The sequence below is a fragment of the Tiliqua scincoides genome, chromosome 4, assembly GCF_035046505.1.
Source record: "Tiliqua scincoides isolate rTilSci1 chromosome 4, rTilSci1.hap2, whole genome shotgun sequence".
In the NCBI taxonomy this organism is placed as follows: domain Eukaryota; kingdom Metazoa; phylum Chordata; class Lepidosauria; order Squamata; family Scincidae; genus Tiliqua; species Tiliqua scincoides.
Window position 1 is genome coordinate 104721282 of NC_089824.1, and position 18649 is coordinate 104739930.

The window sequence follows — 18649 nt, forward strand, 5'->3', positions numbered from 1 at the left end:
TGAATACAATTGACAATGATTGTTTGGCATCAAAGCTCTTTGATGAGGAGGCGTCTGCTGCAGCTGGTTCTGCTTCATACAGCTTGGGAAATGGGGAGCAGCCAACTCCATTATTCTGTGCCTGAGGAATCCCAGCATGGCACTTTTGTGGGCCGCATCGCCCAGGATCTGGGGCTGGAATTGGATGAGCTGGTGCCTCGGCTGTTCCGGATGGAATCTGAAGAACATGGGAACTATTTCGAGGTAAATATCCAGAATGGGATTTTGTTTGTTAATTCCCGAATAGACAGGGAGGAGCTGTGTGCCAAGAGCCCTGTTTGTGTCATTCACCTGGAGGTGATTGTGGATAAACCCCTGAGGATCTTCCATGTAGAAGTGGAAATTAAGGATATTAATGACAATGCTCCCATTTTCCCTGTAAACCAGTTAAATCTCTCTATATCAGAATCCACAGCATCTGGTTCTCGTTTCTCACTAAGGAGTGCGTCAGATGCAGATGTTGGTAATAATGCCCTTCTAGCATACAGGATCAGCCCAAATGAATATTTTGTTCTGGACACTCAGAGTAAGAATGACAAAAGCATGTCACCAGAGCTTGTTTTAAAAAGGACTTTGGACAGAGAAGACATCTCTTTGCATCATTTATGGTTGACAGCAACAGATGGGGGTGAATCAGTGCTCACAGGGACAGTACAGATAGTGATCACTGTCTTGGATGTTAATGATAACAGTCCTGTTTTTAATCAGTCAGTCTATGAAGTTAGCTTATCAGAGAATGCAGCAAAGGAGACCCTTGTGGTTAAGCTAGAAGCCACAGATCTTGATGAGGGCATTAGCAAAGAAATTATATATGCATTCAACACACCCCTGCCCCCAGCTGTTCAAACAACATTTGATCTTGACCAAAACACTGGGGAGATCAGGTTGAAAGGAAAACTAGATTTTGAAGAAGTGAACTTATATGAAATTCAAGTACTAGCCATTGACAAAGGACATGCACCAATGCAGGGTAACTGCAAGGTTTTGATAGCAGTGTTAGATGAGAATGACAATTCCCCTGAGATGTCACTGAAATCACTGTCAGTGCCAGTGCCAGAGGACGCCCCACTAGGGACTGTGGTAGCCTTGATTAGCATCTCAGACAGGGACTTTGGGGTCAATGGGCAAGTAAGCTGTTCCATGAATCCTGCTAGACTACCCTTCAAGCTACTGTCCACCTTCAAGAACTACTACTCACTGGTGCTGTCTGAGCTGCTGGATCGAGAGCAGGAAGCGGAATACAAACTGGTGCTGACCGCCCAAGACCAAGGGACTCCATCACTCTCCACCACCAGCAGCCTGGTGGTGCCCATTGGCGATGTGAATGATAACGCACCTGCTTTCACACAGCCCACCTACACAGTCTTTGTGAAGGAGAACAACCCACCCGGTGCTCACATCTTCACTGTGTCTGCCTCAGACCCGGACGTGGCTGAGAATGCCCAGGTCAGCTACTGGCTGGATGAGAAGCTGTGGCCTCTGTCAAGCTACATCTCAGTGCACTCGGAGAGTGGGAAACTGTATGCCTTGCAGCCCTTGGACTATGAGGAAATAAAGCTCCTGGAGTTCCAGGTGAATGCTAGAGATGCTGGGCTGCCTTCCCTGCGTGGCAATGTGACAGTTCAGGTCTTTGTGGTGGATGAAAATGACAATGCTCCAGTAGTGTGTGCGCCAGCAGAAGATGCCCCTAATCTTCTGGTGGTCCCTGTAGCTGCTGGGCACATGGTAGGGAAAATCCGTGCCCTGGATGCCGACTCAGGCTATAATGCCTGGTTGCGCTATGAGTTGCACGAGGTGACCACAGGTCCCTGGCGGGTGGGGTTGTACAGTGGTGAGATCAGCACAATGCGTGCCCTGGAAGAGATGGAGGGCAGCAGCAGCCATAACTTGCTGATTCTGGTGAAGGATCATGGGAAACCAGCTCTGTCAGCCACAGCCAGCTTGAGTATTTCCTTGGTGGCAAGTGCTCAGGCTCTTAATACAGATGTTCACCATTTGAGGACAAGAGAAGGTACTAAGCCATTGGGGGACTCTGTTAATGTCTACTTGATAATCGCCATCTGCTCAGTGTCCAGCTTGTTCCTGTTGGTGATTATTGTGTATATGGTCCTGAAATGTCAATGTCAAGCCAAGGAGGAAATGATGTATGGTCCTGGCACAGCCACACTGGTTTGTGCCAGTGAAGTGGGCAGCTGGTCGTATTCGAATCGTCACAGCCACATCCTGGCAGGAGTGAATGGGGAGGCCAATGGCAAAAGTGACCTCATGGTTTTCAGCCCCAACATTCCTGTCTTTGCAGAGAATAAAGAGGTGAGGAATATGAAGGAACTCACCCCAGATTCATGTGGAGAGGTGAGCCCCTTATGTTTGTTTTTTTTAAGAATTATTACAATGAGATATTGCAATTGTTCATCTCAAATTTATGTATTTATGAAAATGTCATTGGAAATGAGGGTAATTGGGTACAGAATTTTTAAAGTATAATCTTAGTTGATTATGGTTTTCAATGAGTGCTGTGGGTGCCTTAAAAACAATATTTTTTTAAAATACATAAAACACATGGATTTTATTATGGAAAATAATTAGTTCTACATGCACACTGGTGAACATTAGCACTTGGGTCTTGTATGGAGCCTATGCAACTACATCTATTTGTGTACCTCCTTATAACTGGGAACCCAGGTTTGTAGTCACAAGGAGGGAGCCGTATTAGCTTTGTATTACATTCAGCATGATCCAGTCCTCCCTCCAAAGTGCTGAATGTAGAGGAGCTCTGTTTAGCAATGTGTCATTGCCCTCTCCCCCTCATTGTGTTCATATGAACACATATTGGTTCATATTGGTTCATATGAACCAATGCTGCATTGGATGAATGCCCATGGCCATTCATGATAAAACAAGGCGCCAACCCTTGGTGCACAGGATACTTGGGATGCGGCGGTGGGCATTGGGAAGAGTGGGCCTCTGTGTACTTGTAGATGAGTTACTGGAAGATCTCTTCATATGAATGGGCACATTTATTTTAAAAAGGCACATAAATACCACGAAAGCCATCCACGGTTGCTGTTCACCAAAATAAGAAGAAATAAGATTGATTTAAAGCAGAGCACAGTAAGATTTTGGATAGAATTAAAAGTTTTGTGAGGCAAGAAGCAGAAGCCGTGCTGATTCTTCCTCAGCAAAGCTTGTCCTTCTATATGTTTTATGTTGTTATCTTCGATGAGGCCTTCTGCCATTCATACAACCTTCATTCAGAAGATTCAAGGTGCTCACCATCATCCCCTATGTCTCTTCCTTGCTCCAATCACACAAAACATGGCAGACCACCACCTGTTTAATAAATGGAGAGAATATATTTGATAAATTATTGAGATGTCCATCCTAACAGAACAGAGACAGTGAAAAGGGCTCACATTCTGCCCCAATTTAGGAATGTCTATCCTCCCCCCAAGCAGCTGACAGCCCAATCCTATCCTCACTGGTACCCAGGGCTACAGCCTCACCTAAACAGCGACTGCTGTATCCTATGGGCACCAGGTTAGCGCTGGGAGTCTCCTGGGAGTAAGGGAGCATTTACTTCCTTACCCCAGGTAATGCTGTCCAGGTAATTACCCCAGGTAATGCAGGTCATGGCTCTCCTCAAATCTGAGCCTGCTTTTGAGGGGTGGAGACCCTAGGAGGCCTGTATTGGGCTGCCCAGGTTGGGAGGGAGCATAGGATATGGCAGTAGAGCCTGTCACTGTCTGCCCTGCCTCCTTCCTCACCCCATCTTCCCCACACCCCCAGAAGCCTCGCTGCTGCCCAGCGGTGCCACTTACCGCCATTAGCCACATGGAGTCCTCTTCCTGGTGCTCCCAGCGCCAACAGGCACTGACTGGCGCTGACTATCATTAGTAGCAGTGATCTGCTCTGGATTGGTTGCGTTGCACAAGGTTTTGCAGCCACCCCTCCATCTATATGCCTTATCCCTGCAGTGGATGGTGCAAAATCACCATCTCCCTCCCCTGGAATGAGGCAAGTAGAAAATGCAGCTCTGCTTCTTGGTAAGGACGGCCAAAAAGTGTCTCCTGTTGATATGTCTCTTGATGAAAATCAGAACATTTGCTCACACTAGCGTCAAATGTGGAGACTAACTGAAATGGGCAATTTTTATCAAGAGGGTGAGACGATCCAGTTATTTTTCTAAAACCTAGGCCCAGTCCTATGCCAGTCTCTGATGGCGGGATGGGTTCACACACTGTTGCAAATGTGCCGTAAGCCATGTTGTGGCAGTGCAGAGAACTCTGGCACTGGTGGCAAGGCCTGTGCTGACCTGCTGGTGCCAGCTGGATGCCAGTGCCTGCCAGAGCAGTAGGCACTTTGCTGGCAGGGGGGACGGGAAACAACGTGGAGGAAGTATTATGGGGCAGGGGAGGGTGGGAAGGAGGGCAGATCAGGCCTAAGAGGGGAGTGGGGACAGCAGAGTCCTCTGCTATATCCTATTCCCCCTCCTGAGCCTTTCCCCCTCACACTGTATGGCTTAGATTTGTTCCAGCGATATCACTGGTGGGATCCAAGTAGCCCCATAGAGAATGCTGGTGCTTTACTCGGGGTAAGGGGATGAATGTCCCCAAGGAGACCTCCAGCAGCCTCTGGTCCCACGCTGGATGCAGTGGAGGCTACACTGGTCCCACTGAATCGTAGTGGGGGACTTTAGGATTGGGGTGTAAGACAGTTTCCCTTGAACAAACTGGAGTCTTGTTAGGAATAAATATCTTCTTCCATGCAGTTGTTGTGTGCTTTTCAATAATCATGGACATTCCATAAAGATTTGAAATAACACATGACATGTGGCTAGGGATGACTTAAGTTAAATAATTCTGCTGTCAAAAAACGTTAATCCAACAACTCTACCCAAAGTGCGCTTGTAAGTTCATTGATCTCAGTGGGATACAACTGTGCTGTATCTCAGATACAAAAAATTGTGTTGAGCCTGTAGAGTGTCAGGCATGACCAATAGATTTTAGTTATTCAGTCCAAATAAATTAGATTTGATGAGCTGGGCACCAGGATTGTCCTCAACATGATTTCTCTTGCATTTGGGGGGGGGGGTCTCCTGGATTTAGAGGCAATAAATATGATTTGCCCAGTTCTATCAGGCATACATCTTAAGCCATTTCTGCCCAACGCTGCATATACGCAACAGGGATCAAATGTGCACACCTGTGGGCTGGGCAGAAATGGGTTAACAATAACAGAGACCCAATGATGTGTGGGAGGATAATTACTAATTTCCATTTCCTAATCTTTCTGTTTATAAAATGGTTTTTTTTTTTTTGCTATTTTCTTCTCCAAAATACTTCTTTAATCTCTGTTATGAAACAGAACTAGACTCAAGAGTTTGACTCTAGAACCTGAATTTTCTTCCAGTTACAATATCTACATCTAGTGCAACGTTGGGTCTTGCCAGCCTTAAGGGGGCAACAGAGACCAAGAAGCAGTGGGTGCTGGTGGAGGGAGAATTTGTTGATTTGTATAACCAGGAACTTCTTGCTATGCAGAGTTCTAGTTTGTTTTGTTCACTGTGTGTGATTCTAGTGTAGTAACAGCACAATCTTATACATGTCTACTCAGAAGCACGTTCCCACGAGCTCAGTGGGAGTTATTCTCAGGTGAGTGTGTATAGAATTGCAGCCTATATACATAACAGTGAACATGGATGATTAAGTTAACTGCCAATACCTAATAAAGGTTTTTGAAACTGAAAAAATTTCAAAGTTTAAGTTAACATGTGAATGCTTTGAAGTTTATAATTTGAAATTACTTTTCTGATAATCTGAAATGCTTTTCCCCACTTCAGAAGGAATTTACCAAATTCCAGGCGCTCATTGTAACAAACGCATGTTTCTTATTGATTTGGCAAGGCACAGAATAAGACTTAAGTGAAAAAAAATCTATCCTAAGAATTATCCAGCCCACACATGGTCAAGAAATCTACGGTTATTTTAGAAGGTGGAAATTGGATTTTCAAAAGGGAAGGATGCACCTGGTTTAGGACCAATCGTTCTGGGACACTTCTGTGTGAATACTTCAGCCACACTGATACAGGGCAATCACTCAATGTAGATAACCTTTGGCAGAGGAAAGGTGGGGTAAAAAATCTTTTAAATAAATAACTTGGAAGCTTCTCAAGTTGTACATAATAGTTCTCTTGAATTATAAGACAGACTCTGGGGAAAAAAAATAAACTGCAGTCTCCCAAGAGTTGCTGAAAGCCACTGAACTTCTGCCTCATGTCCTCGCTTTCTTTCGTCTCCCTTTTTATGCTGTATAACTCACAGACTTGAAGTTGGTTCCCAATACCTTATTTGCAGTTCCTGTTTCCTATTTAATTATGAAGATTCTCCCGCAGTGTGCTTTAGAGATTCACTAACTACTGGAAACAAACCTGAGAGAATGACCCTAATCTACAAAGTCTGAATTAGAATGTGTTGTCTCCCCGTCCACCCTTTTAACTTGCATGGACATTCTAAAAACAAACACTATCTCAAAATAAGTTTGAACTACTAAAAAAAAATCCCACCAATTGCATTTATCCATTTTAGTCGCATGATGTCGCTCTCCACTTAAACATCTTGTTGAGAAAAGAGAGACAAAAAGACTCCTCCTTTGCTTTATCATCAGAGATCATTTACTGCATGTAACTGGAAGAGCAAAAGGGAGATAGCCAGACTGGATTAATTTTTTTTTTAACTGATTTTTTAAACAATATACCACAAATAGAGGGATTTAATGGTATATTTCTGAGATGGTTGATCCATTGAAAGGAGACTCCTCTATGGGAAGAAGACAGCTGCTGCAGCTGATTCTGCTCCACACAGCCTGGGAAATGGGGAGCGGCCAGCTCCATTATTCGGTGCCTGAGGAATCCCAGCACGGCACCTTTGTGGGCCGCATTGCCCAGGATCTGGGGCTAGAGGTGGAGGAGCTGATGCCTCGGATGTTTCGGATGGAATCCCAAGGAGCTGGGGACTATTTCAAGGTAAATGAGCAGAATGGGATTCTGTTTGTTAATTCTCGGGTAGACAGGGAGGAGCTGTGTGGCAAGAGCCCCATCTGTACCATTCACTTGGAGGTGATTGTGGATAAACCCCTGAGGGTCTTTCACGTGGAAGTGGAGATTGCAGACATAAATGACAATGCCCCTCTTTTCTCCGTCAGAGAGCAGAGTATAGCTATTTTAGAATCAAGAGTCCAAGGCTCTTATTTCCCAATTGAGGCAGCATCAGATGCAGACATTGGTAGCAATGGTCAGGTAACCTACAAGCTCACTCCCAATGAATATTTCTCTGTGGAAGACATAAAAAATAATGAGGACAGTAAGTCTTTGGTCCTGACATTAAACAAACCGCTGGATCGTGAAGAATCACCAGAGCATCATTTGTTACTTTCAGCAACAGACAGTGGACAGCCAGCACTCACTGGTACAGTCTTGCTGGTGATCAGTGTAGTGGACATCAATGACAACGCACCAGCATTTAACCAGTCAGTCTACAAAATCAAATTATTGGAAAACTCTCCAATTAGCACATTAGTGGTTAAATTGGAGGCAAGAGATATGGATGATGGCATTAATCAGGAGATTTCCTATTCATTTAGTAACCTTGTAGCTCCCAATATAAAGGAACTGTTTAGCATTGATCCTAATAGTGGAGAAGTTAGGGTCACAGGCAATGTGGACTTCGAAGAGAGTACTGCGTATGATATTCAAGTTGAAGCAACAGATAAAAGTGTTTACCCCTTGTCTGGACATTGCAGAGTTCTTATTGAGGTATTGGATGTGAATGACAACACTCCTGAGATGTCATTGAAGTCATTGTCAGTGCCAGTGCCAGAGGACTCCCCACTAGGAACTGTGGTAGCCCTGATTAGCATCTCAGACAGGGACTCTGGGGTCAATGGGCAAGTAAGCTGTTCCATGAATCCTGCTAGACTACCCTTCAAGCTACTGTCCACCTTCAAGAACTACTACTCACTGGTGCTGTCTGAGCTGCTGGATCGAGAGCGGGAAGCGGAATACAAACTGGTGCTGACCGCCCAAGACCAAGGGACTCCATCGCTCTCCGCCACCAGCAGCCTGGTGGTGCCCATTGGCGATGTGAATGACAACGCACCTGCTTTCACACAGCCCACCTACACAGTCTTTGTGAAGGAGAACAACCCACCTGGTGCTCACATCTTCACTGTGTCTGCCTCAGACCCGGACATGGCTGAGAACGCCCAGGTCAGCTATTGGCTGGATGAGAAGCTGTGGCCTCTGTCAAGCTACATCTCAGTGCACTCGGAGAGTGGAAAACTGTATGCCTTGCAGCCCTTGGACTATGAGGAAATAAAGCTCCTGGAATTCCAGGTGAATGCTAGAGATGCTGGGCTGCCTTCCCTGTGTGGCAATGTGACAGTTCAGGTCTTTGTGGTGGATGAAAATGACAATGCTCCAGTAGTGTGTGCGCCAGCAGAAGATGCCCCTAATCTTCTGGTGGTCCCTGTAGCTGCTGGGCACATGGTAGGGAAAATCCGTGCCCTGGATGCCGACTCAGGCTATAATGCCTGGTTGCGCTATGAGTTGCACGAGGTGACCACAGGTCCCTGGCGGGTGGGGTTGTACAGCGGTGAGATCAGCACAACGCGTGCCCTGGAAGAGATGGAGGGCAGCAGCAGCCATAACTTGCTGATTCTGGTGAAGGATCATGGGAAACCAGCTCTGTCAGCCACAGCCACTCTGAGTATTTCCTTGGTGGCGAGTGCCCAGGCTCTTAATACAGATGTTCACCATTTAAGGACAAGAGAAGGTGCAAAGCCATTGGGGGGCTCTGTCAACATCTACTTGATAATCGCCATCTGCTCAGTGTCCAGCTTGTTCCTGCTGGTGATCATTGTGTATATGGTCCTGAAATGCCAATGTCAGGCCAAGGAGGAAATGATGTATGGTCCTGGCACAGCCACACTGGTTTGTGCCAGTGAAGTGGGCAGCTGGTCGTATTCGAATCGTCACAGCCACATCCTGGCAGGAGTGAGTGGGGAGGCCAATGGCAAAAGTGACCTCATGGTTTTCAGCCCCAACATTCCTGTCTTTGCAGAGAATGGGAAACAGCAGGATTTGCTCTGTGCAACGGTTAGTGATCCCAATTTCAACTTATATAGTGAAGCTATGTGTTGAGAATATTTGTGAACTAATTTTTTATTATGTTCATTTATTTTCATATTTCCCTATGTCGATATTAGAACTTTTAAAAAAGAAATAATGACCTTTTCACTATTTATAGCAGGACTTTTAATTGTATTTGGCTTTGTGTTTGTTCAGAGGTTTATCTGGGCTTTGCCAAGTAATTGTTTGGCTTTCATGGAATTTCCAAGTCAACAAATGATTTAAAATGGTGCTGGTAATATCACAATTATGTTGCTACTACATTAACAGCATAATTAGCATGATTTCTGATTTTTAATAGCTTGTGGATATTCTGTGTAAGAGTGCCTTCGTCATTTGCTAGTTTTTTGCTGTGAAGCCACCCTGGGTCCCTTTAGGGAGAAGGGCGGGGTATAAATAAAGTTTATTATTATTATTATTATTAACTGTAATCAGAAAAACGTAATGGTTTTTCTTCTTTCCTTGAGTTTGGCTTGGAAATTAGAATTAAGTACAATCCTAAGCAGGTCTATTCAAGGGTAAGTCCTATTGCGCTCAGTGGGACTTACTCCCAGGAAAGTGAGGTTAGGATTGCAGCCTAGATCACATTGTCTCATGGGTATAAACTTTTAATGTTTGGGATATTTCCGTGAATTGATTTGAAACACTGAACTTAGTAAGCAGGAAACAAAATGAAGAAATTGTTTCCTGTCTCAATGTGACCATGTTCTTTCATACTGTCTCAACTCATGAGCACACTAGGGAATTCTCAGTGGAAAGACCACATCAGGTAGGGGTGCATAATTCGGTGTGCATTCTTCTGCTTGAAAAATAATATTTTACCACCATTCCCTGACCCAAAAAGATTCATGAAGAGGCAATAACATCCTGATCTTGATGGGATGAATGTTGGAATAGGTGATGGAAAGGATTTTAGAAAAGCAGTTGTGCGTGTTTTTGAACACAGGTGTGGACTCCTGGTCTTAAATGTACTTGGATAACAGTTATTGCACTTCTTAAATCTTTTGAAATGAGTTGTATGGGTACATGCCAGCCTGCAAGTCATGCTTTATATCTCACAACATCATGTATACTTTGTGGAATCCAGTTAGAATGTCTCCGTATTGACTGGATGCGCTTTTTTAATGTTGTCAATAGCACCCTTTTAAATTTTTAGACCAAGACTTCATCCTGTGGTTTGTTTAATATCCTGTTCATTAACTGATGCTGCAATGATCAAGTGGTGAACATGCATGTATGGACCACGTTAATATTCATACAAGTTAGGTAGAATTTCATGAGATCATCCCCTTATCTCTGAATCACAGAATGTTAGAGTTGGAAGGGACTTTGGAGATCATCTAATTTAATCTTGTGCTTAGTGTAGGAAACTGCTACAACGCCCCTGACAGGTGGCCTTCCAGCTCTGCTTGAAATCCTTCAATGAGAGAGATCCCACAATTGCATGAAACAGATTGTTTCAGTGCTAGACAGATCTTACAGGTAGGAAATCCTTCCTCACATCTTGCCTAGTCTTACACAGAGCAGAGCTGAAAAACATTTTGAGGATGACACTCTCAGACAACTTTTTCAAATTAAAAATTGCTCCAAAATTTTCAAAATAATCTTCTCCCAAAGACAGGGTTGTAGGGAAAAAGCAAGATGAAAAAATATTACATTTTACAAATGCATAATTTCTTAACATTTGTCAAATTCTATATTAGTGTAAAATTTGTTTCTGCTCTCTCTCTCTCTCTCTCTCTCTCTCTCTCTCTCTCATGAAAGAGATCCTGTGACATATTGGCAGGGTGTATTCAGTTTGAATACAACATTCTATGCCAGTGATTCTCAACATTTTCATCTCATGGCACACTGGCAAGGCACTAAAATGGTTAAGGCACACCATATGTTTTTCACAATTAACAAGGCACACTCTGCTGCCAATGGAGGGTTCACATCCCCCATTGTCCCTACCAATAAATGACTCCTCCCCCAAATTCCTGCGGCACACCTTGGTACCATTCGCGCTACACCAGTGTGCCACGTTACAGTGTTTGAAAATGGCTGCTCTATGCGAAGGATTTGGGGCAGATTTCAATATATTAATTCTTATGCAGTGCTCATCAATTGTTCTATATTTACATAATTTATAACCTGCCTTTTGATTGAATTATCTGCAACACTGCTTACAACAAATTGCAGTATTGGTAATTATCTTCCAACACATACCTTAGCATTCCTTCGTCTTGATGACAGAGGCCTGATTATGCTTTCTTTTGCTTCTGTAGACCCTGGAAAACAGGCACTTGGATTAAACGGATTAGTAGCGCATTCGTAAATATATGTAGCCGTTTCATTTAACCTTTATTGGCATAAACAATATCCAATAAATGACAGCAATATCAACATAATAAAACTTAACAATAAACAGAGGGATAAAACCGTCAAGGTTGAAAAATATCTGTAGCCAGAAGTTCCTCTCAATTTAGTTCCTCTAAATTCAATAGGACTTCCTCTCTACTGTTTTTAGGACTGTAGATAAATTGATTGATTGAATTAACTGATTAAATCCCAACTTGATTTATCTCACAATTATATCCTGGCCATCAAGATCTAATTTCAATACTGTATACAGTAATACTACTACTGGAAAGCACCTAGACTTGCCCTAGTGGCGTCACTAGGGTTTGCATCACCTGGAGCAGGAGGTCCACTCATCTCCCCTATGATGGACATCCTCCCAAGCAGTGGGCGGGACAGTGCCCTAGGCGGTGGGTATTATAACCTTGCCTCTGTTGGTTCTTTTTTTTGTTATAACTTCTGATAGAATAGAGATATTTTGACGAGGATTGTTTTATTGCATTCTACATAAAAATATGCATCGATTGATATATCACATGATGGTACTATTCAAAAATAGCAAGATTTTATAAATTTTGGTGAGTAGTGGTGTCATCCCCCCCATGTGTGTCACCCGGTGAAACCTGCAACCCCTGCACCCCCTAGCAATGCCACTTTAGGTGTTTCTAGGGAAGCGAATTCTAGAATTGAAGAGACATCATCAAGAATTCTACTCTGTGCTCTGTGCAATTTAATGCATTTAAGAGGGCACTCTTAATTGGTCTTAAAGGTTGGGAGGGAGGGAGGATTGACAGTCACTTGGCTTTGTTGGGCTTAGGCTATCTAAGCTTTTATGGGCCATTACTAGTACTTGGACACTAATTGAGGTTTGACAGTAATAGGAAGTCAGCACAGACACCAGAGACCCTATAAGAACATAAGAAGAGCCCTGCTGAATCAGGCCAAAGGCCCATCTAGTCCAGCTTCCTGTATCTCACAGTGGCCCACCAGATGCCCCATGGAGCACACAAGACAACAGACACAATCTGCGTCCCGGTGCCCTCCTCTGCATCTGGCAATCAGAGGCTCTATGCTGCCAACATGAGGCTGCAGGAGACCCTGGGTGAAAGCCCTGCACACACACACACCATATTACTGGTGAAAGTGGTGGGGCAGTGAGTGGTGGCTCCTTACCCTGTTCCCCAGAGCAAATGAAAGGAAAACTTTGGCAGCAATGCTCTTTCTCACCCTTCCATCTTCAGAGGGTAGGAGGAAGTCCTGTCTCCATTTGCCAATGGGGATAAATGATGGGATGAAGAAAATTCAGAAGAAATGTTCATAAATAAATATTAAGATAATGTGCCTGGAGGAAATGTCATACTCTAATATCAAAAACTACTAGAGTGTTTGACACTGAAAACATTGAGTTATCACCAATGTATCTTTGTTCTTGTCCAAAGATGACATCCTCCCAAGTTTCATGCAGTAAATGGTGATGTCAGGACATCATCAGGGCATCTAGGAGCATCATGTCCAGTTCTAGGAACACAGTCAGATTGTGATCCAGTTCTGTTAAGGAGAGTGTGACCCCATTTAGAACATAGGACTTTGCTAGATCAATCAGATCACCAGTTCTCATCATCTCTATCTTATTTGAATTCATCTTCTGTTTGCTGTTACTCATCCAGGCATTCAGCATTCACACAACTGAAACAGTTGTTTTCAGATTAGCTGAAAGAACACAATATAGTCATCATCGATCAAAGTTATTACCAGTTTCAAGTGCCAAACAACTTTTCCCAGTGGTTTCAAAAAGGTAACAGTACAAATGTTGGGATGGAGCCCTGAAGCACCTCACAAAACTGAAGAGCAGAAATCACTCAGCACATACTGGAGCTATTCAAGAAGACTGGAAAAGAGCAACTGCAAAACAGAACATTCAATTCTCTTTCTAGCAATGCACAAAGTATCCTGAGTTGCCCGGTGTCCTACCTCCGCAGCACTTTATGAGGGAAGAAGATGGCATCTTGTTGCTTAATAAGATCCTGGCTGTGCCTGATGCCTCAGGGGTGGAGCCTGGGGTACATAGGAACAGAGTGAATAGTTGAGTCGAAAGGTGAGCCAAGTGAATAGCAGAAGTTTTTTAAGGTAAGCAGAAAACAGCCTGCCTCCTTGATTCTGGTTCCTAACCCTGAGATTTTAGTCCTCCCCTGGAGTGCTTGAGATAAAGGCTTTCACCTCTGCAGGACAGAGGTGGTGACCATGATAGGAGCTGCATGGAAGCCACTGAGAGATCGAAAAGAATCAGCAGGGTCACACTCCCCACCTATTTCTTGGTATAGATTGCCTACCAGGGTCATTTAAACATTGAAATTGGTCTAAAAGTCATTTTCTTCTTGCAGTGATTGACGTCAAAAGACCACTTAATTGGCTTTGGGCACAATCCTATGCTTATATAGAAGTTCATTGTCTTCATTGGAGCTTACTCTCAGGAAAGTGTGCATCACTTCAGCATCAGTCATTTCAGCCTCAATAACCTTTTCTCCCAAAGGTCAATTAGACACTGTGTATTTTGGTACTGTTTCTTTGAGGTCAACTCTTATAGAGCCTCTAGAACAGCCATTTTCAACCACTGCGCCGTGGCACACTGGTGTGCCGCAAATGGTCTGCTGGTGTGCCATGGGAGTTTGGTGGAGGGTCATTTATTAGTAGAGCCATTGGGGGATGTGAGCCCCCCCCCCACCAGCAGCACAGCATGCCTTGTCAATTGTCAAAAAACAGATGATGTATTACAATCATCTGTGACAATTTTAGTACCTTTTAGTACCTTGTAAGTGTGCCATGAGGCGAAAAAGGTTGAAAATCACTGCTCTAGCAAGACATTCAACTTGCCTGCATAATTAGAAAACTGAGCAGGAGCTCACTGGAGTCAGAGTCCGGCTGAGGCCTATTGTTGTAACTAAAGGGCAATATTGTCACAGAACATTTTTTTGCTTGTTTACTCAGAAGTAAATCACATTTTGTTCAATGAAGCTTACTCCTAGGTAAGTGTGTTTTCAATTGCAGCCTCAGCTGTTGTAGTCCGTAAAGGCATCTGATTTACAGGCATTCCAGATTCTGTTGAAGTCTGTAACAAAACTCAGTATTAATGGGAACCCTTAGCACCTTTCATTTGGTTATCCCAAATTCAAAGAAGTTAGAGTGCCTACTTGGATGGGAGACCGCCTGGGAATACTGGGTGCTGTAGGTTTATACCATAGTCTTGCCAAACAGAGTGCCACAAGGGAAGTTGTCCACAAGACCTAGATCTCGGGATTACAGAAGAATCATTTGGGAACATAACCACCGGAAGCATGATATGAGCTAGACGTGAACTTCTTTTTTCTTTTCCTTTTTATTATTAGGCAAATATTACTCTGGAATTTTCTGCAGGAATCTTGCTAATTTAATGATGAATGTCAATGATAGGAGGATAATTAAAACTCTTAGAATGGTTGGCAACCTTCAGTCTCGAAAGACTATGGTATAAGCCTAGAGCACCCAGTATTCCCAGGCAGTCTCCCATCCAAGTCTCCCATCCCATGCATTTGTCTTGGAAATACTGTACAATATAAAGTTATTGTTTAACTGTTTAGCAAAATATAATCAAAGATATATTGTTTATGTCTAAAGTAGCTTTGCCCAGCTAAAATCCAATACATCTTGCTGTGGATTAGGTTGCACGTGACCAAGCAAATGTGGTGTGTTGTGTTTTTTTTTAACAAGGTATGGGCCATCGTTATAATTTTTGAACTGAAAAGCAACCCCTAAACTGTTTGCCTAATAATTAAAATTAAAGCATGACTCCAAAGCACAAAAAGAGTCTCTAAGGTGGGGAAACAGTTTTATAAAACTATGCAGTTCCCCGCATGCACACACCAAACCCACCCGTGGTTCTGACTTCAGACACATGATGTCGCCCTTGCCTGCAAAATCCGTTTAGGAAACCTAGAGAATGTATCACCCCACCCACAAATGTAAAACAAATCATTTGATACAAGCCATTAGGAATACCCAGATGTCACAAAACGGAATAGAACAAGACTCAACCTTTTTATCACGACAAAGCACTTACGTTAACCAAAGGATGGATTAGTAACTTGAAGGAACGTCACGTTTTGGACACCTTTCTCATAAGCCTCGACTCGATGGGGAGAAGGCAGCTACTGCAGTTGGTTCTGCTCCACATAGCCTGGTTGGTAGGAAGCGGCCAGCTCCATTATTCTGTGCCGGAAGAATCCCAGCATGGCACCTTTGTGGGCCGCATTGCCCAGGATTTAGGGCTGGAGGTAGGAGAGCTCGTGCCTCGGACGTTCCGGATGATTTCCAAAGGGCCTACAGACTATTTTGAGGTAAATATACAGAATGGAATTCTGTTTGTTAACTCCCGGATAGACAGAGAGGAGTTGTGTGCCCAAAGCCCCATGTGCATCATTCACCTAGAAGTGATTGTGGATAAACCTCTGAGGATCTTCCACGCAGAGGTGGAGATCAGGGACATAAATGACAATGTTCCCATTTTTCCAGTAAATGAACATAAATTGTTTATTTTAGAATCTAGGCTGCCGGGTTCCTATTTCCCACTAGAGGGGGCTTCAGATGCAGACATAGGTCCGAATGGGTTGCTTACCTACAGTCTTAGACCAAATGATTATTTTCAGCTACGTGAAGAAAAGCACGGTGACCACAGCAAATCTTTAGCACTAGTACTACAGAACAGTTTGGACCGAGAAAAATCCCCTGTACACCATTTATTTCTCACAGCCACTGATGGGGGACAACCAGAGCTAACTGGCACATTGCAGCTGGAGATAACAGTACTAGATGTAAATGATAATGTACCTGTGTTTAACCAGTCTGTATATGAGGTTCATCTGCTAGAGAACATCACAGAGGGAACATCAGTCCTGATGCTAACTGCTTATGATTTGGATGAGGGACTTAATAAAGAAATACGGTATTCATTTAGCAATATGGTGCCTTCCCCTATAAGACGCATATTTTCTATAGATCCAGCCACAGGGGAAATTAAAGTGAAAGGAGAGGTAGACTTTGAAGAGACTAGCTTGTTTGAATTACAAGTTGAAGCTGCTGATCAAAGCCCATACCCTATGGTTGGACACTGCAAAGTTCTAATCCATATTTTGGATGTGAATGACAATGCTCCGGAGCTGTCTGTAACATCTCTATCTGTGCCAGTGCTGGAAAGCTCTCCTTCAGGAACAGTGGTGGCCCTGATCAGTGTCTCAGACAGGGATAGTGGGATCAATTCACAAGTTAGCTGCTCCCTATGGCCTCCTGGGCTTCCATTCAAGCTGGTGTCTACCTTCAAGAATTACTACTCACTAGTGCTGGCTGAACCCTTGGATCGGGAGCAGGTGACTGAGTATAAGGTGGTGGTGATGGCCCAAGACCAAGGAGACCCCTCACTGTCTGCTAGCAGCAGCCTGGTGATACCCATCAGTGATGTGAATGACAATGCACCCACTTTCATGCAGCCCTTTTACACAGTCTTTGTGAAGGAGAACAATCCACCTGGTGCTCACATCTTCACAGTATCTGCGTCAGATCCGGACGTAGCTGAGAATGGCCTGATCAGCTATTGGATGGATGAGAAGCTCTGGCCACTGACAAGCTACATCTCAGTGCACTCAGAGAGTGGGAAACTCTATGCATTGCAGTCATTGGACTATGAGGAGATGAAGCTGCTGGAGTTCCAAGTGAGTGCCAAGGATGCTGGGCTACCCTCCTTGTATGGCAATGTGACAGTGCAAGTCTTTGTGGTGGATGAAAATGACAATGCACCTGCAGTAACCGCACCAGCAGAGGATACCCCCATCCTGTTGGTGGTTCCTGTGGCAGCTGGGCATATGGTGGGTAAGGTCCGTGCTTTGGATGCCGACTCGGGCTACAATGCATGGCTGTGCTATGAGCTGCATGAGGGAAGTAGTGGCCCATGGCGAGTGGGACTTTACAGTGGTGAGATTAGCACTACACATGCCGTGGATGAAGCAGAGATTATTGGCAGCAGCAAGACTCTCCTGGTACTGGTGAAGGACCATGGTAAGCCTGTGTTGTCAGCCACAGCTACACTGAGTGCATCGCTTGTGTCAAATGCCCAGGCTGTTCAGGCTGATGCCCACCTTCCCAGAGCGGGAGGGAGTCCAAAGCCTCTGGTGGAGAGTGTCAATGTTTATCTGATCATTGCCATCTGCTCGGTGTCCAGCCTGTTCCTTCTTGTCGTCATTGTGTATGTGGCCTTGCGATGCCAGTGCCAGGCCAAGGAGGCAATGATGTATGGTCCTGGGACAGCCACGCTGGTGTGCGCCAGTGAAGTGGGCAGCTGGTCGTATTCGAATCGCCACAGCCACATCCTGGGAGGTGTGGCTGGGGAAGCTGGTGCGAAGAGCGACCTCATGGTTTTCAGTCCCAACGTTCCTGTCTTTGCAGTGAATGGGGAGGTAGGAAATGCAGCGGAACTTGTTCCAAATTCATCTGGTGAGGTGAGTCCCGTGGACCCAAGATCTTTGACATCAATAATCTTGAGTATCATTGTGGTTTGAAATAAGGTTTTATGGGGTATGTATTGCATATCATGTGGCTAGACGATTCTGTGCACTTTTTACAATCTAATTTTTCTTTCCATTTATTAAATTCATGGCTATTTTTCCATTTTTGCTCATAGTAGTTACAGTGTTGCTGCAATTAAAAAATGATATTGTGTTGAGATTTTTGGTAGGCTTGTGAGAATAGCACAGATGTGGGGTAGACCGGGGCCTAGGAGAGGGGGGGTAAAGGGGGTAATTTGTACCCAGGCCCAGGGTCAAAAGGGGGGCCCAGGAGCCAAAGGAGGGGGCCCAGATATTTCCTGGGATCTGACATTTTCCTATCTACTCAGACTTGTTGCCCGTACGGGACGCTGGGGACACTACCATGACTGGGGATGCTGGGGACACTACTGATGCCACATGGGTGGCTAGACCTGGGTTCCAAAGACTTTTCCAGCTGTCTCTATGCTCCCCCACCCTGTTTTGCTCCTCCCTGCCCCTATTCTGCTCACCTATCAGC

At 44.4% G+C, this 18649-nt stretch overlaps 2 protein-coding genes across 2 annotated transcripts; both read left to right on the plus strand.

Moving 5' to 3' along the window:
- Positions 1 to 15: 15 nt before the first annotated feature.
- LOC136648379 (protocadherin alpha-13-like) lies at positions 16 to 4393 on the plus strand. The gene is made up of 2 exons (XM_066624488.1): positions 16 to 2328; positions 4298 to 4393. Exons 1-2 carry the CDS (start codon positions 16 to 18, stop codon positions 4391 to 4393), a joined length of 2409 nt encoding a protein of 802 aa, XP_066480585.1.
- Positions 4394 to 6826: 2433 nt separating this feature from the next.
- LOC136648380 (uncharacterized) lies at positions 6827 to 18144 on the plus strand. The gene is made up of 3 exons (XM_066624489.1): positions 6827 to 9190; positions 13498 to 13623; positions 15619 to 18144. Exons 1-3 carry the CDS (start codon positions 6827 to 6829, stop codon positions 18142 to 18144), a joined length of 5016 nt encoding a protein of 1671 aa, XP_066480586.1.
- Positions 18145 to 18649: the final 505 nt, after the last annotated feature.